Source organism: Sinocyclocheilus anshuiensis, unplaced genomic scaffold, assembly GCF_001515605.1.
Source record: "Sinocyclocheilus anshuiensis isolate Anshui unplaced genomic scaffold, SAMN03320099.WGS_v1.1 scaffold513, whole genome shotgun sequence".
Lineage (NCBI taxonomy): Eukaryota > Metazoa > Chordata > Actinopteri > Cypriniformes > Cyprinidae > Sinocyclocheilus > Sinocyclocheilus anshuiensis.
The window spans coordinates 698,668-705,584 of NW_015537972.1; the positions used below are offsets into that span (position 1 = coordinate 698,668).

Genomic DNA, 6,917 nt, shown 5'->3' on the forward strand with positions numbered 1-6,917 from the left:
TCTCTCTCTCTCTCTCTCTCTCTCTCTCTCTCTCTCTCTCTCTCTCTCTCTCTCAGCTGTCAGCCAGGCTCCTTGAGCAAGGAGCAAAGCATGGACAGGTGGAAGCGGACTAAGCTGGGTGTTTTTTTAATGTAGGTCCCGCTGGAATGGCAAGTGGAAAGACCCCACGACCTGTTGAGAGTAAAACGGCAGCCGTGCTGAAATGCAAGTCTGGATGCACACAACGTCCCTGCAATCTCTACTTTGGCAGGCCACTTTGGCAGATCCGTGCAAGCCAATTAGAAAGCAGAAAGCTCGAATAAACTACTGCTTCAGTCTGAGAGGAACACAAGCTCATTACTGTTCCTCTTCTGCGATTCAAACCTTTGCAACACCCCCTGAGAAACAGACAACAACAAAAGACACCATCTATCCCACATTTACCTCCAACAAAAAACAGCTTTATCCCAGGACAAAAAAAGAGGACAATGCTGGGATCTGGGGGCAGAGTAGTCACGGGTTGAGAAATGCCATTTCTTGCTCATCTGTCATAGAATGGACAGGGCATATTAGCAAGCATATGGTTAATTAATTCCCCTTAGACACTTGAATGGATGAGCGTTGAACACGGCAGCTCTCAGTCCTCTCATTAGCAGTCTAATTACTCTGACATCCCTCCTGCAAGGATCCTGGTGCGCAAGATCTTTGGCACTTTTTTGGCAGCCATCTCATATTCGACTATGGAATCTTTACCAAAAAACTTATCTGAAGACAGAAAGGCCGATGTGAAGATGCCAGTCACCACTTTGGCAAATTGAAGCGAGACAAACAAGATGACAGGTTTGAGCAGTGCCCTTGTTTTACACATGGTTAAAGTAGGTATTTGGAGGGTTTATATTTATTATAACGAAAGGTTGTTGAGGGATACTACATCATTTATTGAAGAGTTTGTTCTTGACTGAAGAAAATGTGTCTTTTTATAGCTTATCTTTAAGGTTACTCACTTGCTTACTTTCTTTGAGCACACATGGATTTTAAGCCCTTAAAAAACACAAGTAGGTGTCAAATCAATCTGCAGACAAACCAGTGAGACCTTGGAGAGCAGCACTCTTGAGTGTTAAGTTTCCCCAGTCATGAGTGCCTCATCTTTTCACCAAAACTCCCAGTGGAGCTTCATCTTTTCTATGTGCCTTCATCTGGTCTCACTTCAAGTTCAGACTGTTAACTATAAATGAGAGGCAGTGAAATGCACATCATCAAAAAGTCTTAAGTCATTTTTCACTTTCACACTGAAGCTTAGAGGAATCTGTCAGGAGTGAATAATATCTCTACACTGGTAAGAGTGCGTATAAAATCTGGCCACAGAGCATGGACTTTTCTAGAATGTCTTGATAAAACAGCTTCATCCGGGAACTTGCCAATTTACAAGGCGGTTTCTGTCAACCATGATTCAACGCTAATTGCAAAGAAAGTTCCCTTGGGGCGACCTGGTGCTAAGTGTCTTGCTCAAGGGTACCATGGTGACCGAGCAGGACTATGACCTAACTTCCCAGTTGCAAAGTCTTCCACATTTTGGTTAAAGCAAGTCTCCTCATTGTAATATAGGCTACCACAAGCCGATACTTTGCTGTGACACAAACCCACAACCTACACAAGTCCTATAAACACTACCAGTCCTTTTAACCCCAGAACATCAATCCCTTGACAATCCAACACCGTGGATTGACAAAAATACATTTGGCTGAAGGTAAAACTGAAAATGCATTAGGCTGATTGTAATAATGAAGAAACAAAGAGAGAAAACAAAAGACTGGCGCTTCCAAGTCAATCGACAGTTAGAGTGAGTGTCTTGTGGCTATGACTGAGGTTGCATGTTGGGCTGTACAATGAGGGCCCAGCACGTTTAGAAATGAACACAGAGGGAAGCTGATGACCTTCAGATGCCGAGGACATAATGGCCTTCTTAATGAGCATGCCACCACTGAGAAAATGGCACACCACTCCCAATTCTGCGATCTCACTCCTTTCAAGGAAGCAGTTCTTGCAAACTCCACAGAAAAAAAATAGGGGGGGAAATGGCAAAACTATGCAGCAAGTCAAAAACATCTGTCAGGAGGTTTAATTGGGTTCATTAGACAACACAGCTAGAGTTTCCAATTACAGGACTACATAATTAATTGCACTTGAAATTAAATATATTTTCTCATCAGCTTTTAATTAAACGTGACCCCTTGTTGTTGATTGAATCCCAGATTCTCAGGGTGAGCTACGGTTTCATGCGTGTTTACCTGATGTGCTCAGGGAGATGAGCTTGATTTTGGAAGAGGGTTAGGATGGGGTGGGGTGTCTGTAATTACAAGAAGTGATTAAGATACATCGGCTTGGTGGGCTTCGCAGGGCTCCTAACAAGGTCAAAGCTTAACTAGCCCTCTAGCTAACTCAGAGAACAACTTCATTAAGCACAGTGCTTAAGCATTTAATGTAGACAACAGTATCTAATTTTGTTCCAACATTTTGGGAGCTGCTGCCTACTAAGTAGACACCAATCTTTTCAAGACAGAAAATAAATGCTCTACATAGGCAGCAATTCTGCATGGAACACAAATAGAGCATCTTGCAGGAAGCACACAGGAGGCATGACTCACAATTGATTGCTGCAATAAGTTAATGAGGAAAGAATACATTGCATACTGTACATAATTATTATGGGAGAAAAAAAATTCTTGCAATGCCTTCTACCTCATAATTGAGCATAATGATGCACCTTTGAAGACAGCACAAAGACAGGTTAAAGCATGAAGACAGCTGCCAACTGTTTAGAACAAAGGCCCTCTCACCTGGAGGACATCTACGATGCCTTAAACCTTTAGGTAGGCAGCCTACTAGTTTTTTGAACACACAGATCTCAAAACATAGCAAGTATTATATATTATATAATATAACCGTATTATATACTACCTACATGCTACCTTCTAAGGCAGAATCCTAACGATTACTAAAAGTGATTTAAAACATTTTACATAGGCAGCTATTAAAGGGAAAGTTCACCTTCAGTTGTTGGTCACCATTGACTTCCATAGTATGTACAAAAACACTATGTTGAAGGAGAACTATCCCTTTAAAGTCAGTCACAAGTGCACAAGAGTACCTTAAAATAGAGTTTTAAACAAAGCTGAGCAATTTTCAACTAACATTTAATTTAGGTTTAAAATCACTGTACAGAATCACAGAGTAGCAATTATGTTTTTTTCCCCCTTTTTTAAGTCAAAAATAGATGCATGGATGGATGGTTAGAGTTAATTTCAGTTCTTTTACACTGTATTTTTTTTTCTCAGTGCTGTGAAAAGCTGTTTATCTCTAATAATGAAGACACATCTGTGCGATCTCCATTTGGATCCACCTTGTGCAAATGACTTTAGACCCCATATTTTCAACTTCAAAAAATATTATTTCATTCTGTGGGCTCTACGTGAGATTACACGTAACAATTTACATTCTAAGCAGACACACATTATGCAAACCCATTTCATGCTGTCCTATAAAAGATATTGGGTTATACAAAACATTATTGTTTTTATTGATTTAATACTTCAAGGTATGGACACACTTTATTTGGAACTGCTAGACTAGCTCTTATCTTCTCACATGCACTTTGGATTTTCCACTTCTTTCGTGGGATTTTATGAAACATAACAGAATTACTACCAGGCACCTAGTAACATTCTGCACCACAGTAGTCAGTGTTCAGACTAATATGGTGCAAAACTAATACAGCTGTAATAAATCATGGACAGTTAATAATTCTATGTAGTCACTGTTTAACTCCATAAATGTTCACCACACAGGAAAAATCAAACCACAACCAGCATGAACTGCTGCTATGGCTCAATCATGTTGGCTTTATCTGTTGTCCATTATTGATTTGGTTCACTGACCAAGCTGAATACAGTTGTGGGACACTGAAATTTCCTAACAATGTGAGAAATCAATAATGTTAACTGTAATCTGCAGGAGCTGAGCTTTCAAATGATTGAAAAGTGAATCACATATAGCATCTTTATGTGTCGCTACTCTGGCACAATGTGGAAACAGATCAAATTTAACACAAAAGTCATATCAGTCTCTTTCAGTGAGGCGACATACTGATAATCATCAGCAGCTTGGATTCAGAGCAGAGGTGTTTAAATGACAAAACATTACTTCAGCCTTTACAATGATCTTTAGTATTACAGTAAGATTAGAATGTATAATGTATGTACAAATAACCCTATTAAACCAATCGAAGGTGGTTTGTTGACCATCAAGTTGGTTTACACTTGTCAGGCATGTCTGGCCTTAGAAGAGTTTTGGTCTCCTTTCAGATCATCTAAACAATCATAAATCAACTAAGAGCTGCAAACCACCTTCAAGTCTTTCTTTTAAGAACCAAAAACAAACACATATGTCATTTCTGATATCTGTCACACCTTTGATGCAATTTTAAGGGTGGATGAGAACGTAGACGGGTAACTTACCAATAAAGTAAGCCAACAAGAACACCAGGGTGATGGAGATGAGGATGGCACTGAGGGCGGCACATTTCCAGTTGCAGTGCTTATAGGGTTTCTTCAGGCTAAAGGCAGGACGTGAGAAGGTGTTCCGTGGCAGGGGCCGGGGAGGGGGAGAGTAGACAGTGCTGGATGTCAAAGGGTAGCCAGGTGAAGTCGTGCAGTACAAGGGCGAAGTCCCGCCAGGCTTGAACAGAAAGTGTCTGCAGAGATGCAGAAAATGCTGTTGCTTATGTTCACAAAAATGGGACATTAGAGAGCACTGTGTGGTAAGTGTTTTCTCATCATGGTAAACAATATCTGTAGAGTGTGTAGGCTTGATTCCCCACACCGGTCAGTACTGCTGTCGCTAAGCACTTTTCCAAGCTGTTGCCATAGTCACATCTGAGCGCTGGCAGCAAGACACACTGTGCCCCGTGGTGTGCATTATATCGGAATTCTGAATCAATATCAAATTTAATTTAGAGCGCGAGTGACCACAGTGGATTCTTGTTAATACAAGCCCTCGTAGTGACTTCTAATTCACCTTAAGGATGCGTGTGTCAAGAAGCTGTGGGATATTGCAGGATGTACATTATCAAGACTTATTCACTGTGGATGGCGTAATCTATGGTGAAGTCATTGACTTTGAAAGCACTGTCAAGCTGTACTGACCAGACGAGGGGAAACTCAGAAACAAACCACGTTAGGCTAATGAGGTACAAGAAAACAGAACAACAGACTTGCAAAAACTCTTAAGCTTATTGCACACTACAAGACAGAAGCTTGTCATGTTGGCACATTGCTATGTGCCAAATTTTGTACCAGGTTTGTAAATTGGTTTGGGGATTGTAATTAGCAATGCAAATAAAAATGAAATTGTAAATTGTCAATTTCTGTCGGAGCCAAAGCCTCATGGGCAGTGCTCCAGAGTTCGATTCTTGTCTCATTATTTCCTGATCCCATCCCTAGCTCTTCCCATCTCTCCTTAATTGTCCTGTCCTAATAAAATGCCTCTAAAAATAACTTAAAAAAAAAAGCCTTTTCCTGATTACTAGCATAAGGTTTGTACCTTAAATGTCACAAATGTGGCATAAAGAAAAAAAAAAACACTATCAGGCGACTCACTAAGAATTGCGCCTGCCGTAGCTCTGATAAAAGAATAGTTAACCCAAAAAGTATAATTGTGTTACCGTTTACCCATTCTCATGCCGTCTCAAATCTGTATGATTTCAAGGTAACAGGGTTCAGTCTTGTAGTGTACACTAAAGGACTTATGAACAGTTCCTTTGAGAAGAATGCCAATGCATTCAGGGTTAATTAGAAAAGTTGTTAGTTTGTGTTCAGAAATAATTTCTGTTAAAAAAAAGCATGCAATTCATACAGTAAGTGATGAAACATGTTAGATTCTGTTACAAATGTCACTATGTAATGGAAAACAAGTGTGCACAGGTACCACTATGCAGCATGGCAAAGCAGACTCCGGCAGCTGCGGTCAGATCATGCAACATACCCATCAGTGTAAGCCCCGTCGCGGCGAGTTGTGGCCAGTATGTCCATCTCTATAAAGTTGTCCTGTAAAGTCTCTAGGAATGTCTGCTTTGCTATGTTTCTACACACAGGTGGAGAGATGGACAGATGGAACGAGAGTGAGACATGCATGCAAGAGGGAGACAGATGTGCAAACACAAAAATGATCACCCAGCGAAATTCTGTAAACGGACAGAGTGGAGAGGCCGACAAGGACAAGCAAACCCCAATTTCCAATGACAGGGTGCTGGTGCTGGTGCCGGATCCGGAGCCCAACTGGGAACCGTTCCAATGTATTTCAACTGCAGTAAAAGCAGTGTTCAGGAGCAAAGAACAAAAACAAAACCTAATCTAAACCTACTGTTCTTTAGCTATTAACCGACAACATCAGAGAACAGACAGCGGGAGAATCTTCACATCAAATAATATTTTTAAAAACAACTCCTCAGTCTGGCAAGACTGATGTTAAACAAAACTAGATCAAGCAAAAGTAGATCTTTACCATTATCTTTTACAAAGCTGTTTATATTGGAAACACCCATTGCAATGAGTATTTAAATTAAACAACAGTTCGTTCCCAACCTCTAATCTAGTTGTAAGGGTGCTGATGTTTTGTATAACAGCACAAAGGCATCTCTCCCAGCATGTGGGAAAACGTTTTAAAAGTTAAATTGTTTTGGAAAGGTACAAGAAAGTGATGCACTGTGGTTTAAATAACATAGCTATTTATGAAAATGCTCGTCTCTCAAGTCAGTTGAAATGTGGGTCGGTTCTGAAAGAAGTCCGCAGGTCCCACAGCTCGGCACCAGCACTATTTCGGTGGAAGTGGGCAAACAGAGACATCCTTATGGAACTAAAGTGCTGTGGGGGGGGGGGGGGGGG

At 40.8% G+C, this 6,917-nt stretch overlaps 1 protein-coding gene across 1 annotated transcript in view; it reads right to left on the bottom strand.

Moving 5' to 3' along the window:
- The window catches only part of LOC107670431 (teneurin-4-like), a 232,390-nt gene that overhangs the window by 109,107 nt on the left and 116,366 nt on the right, over positions 1-6,917 (bottom strand). The window contains 2 exon segments of the mRNA XM_016463037.1: positions 4,494-4,729; positions 6,019-6,117. Coding sequence (XP_016318523.1) covers positions 4,494-4,729; positions 6,019-6,117 — 335 coding nt within the window.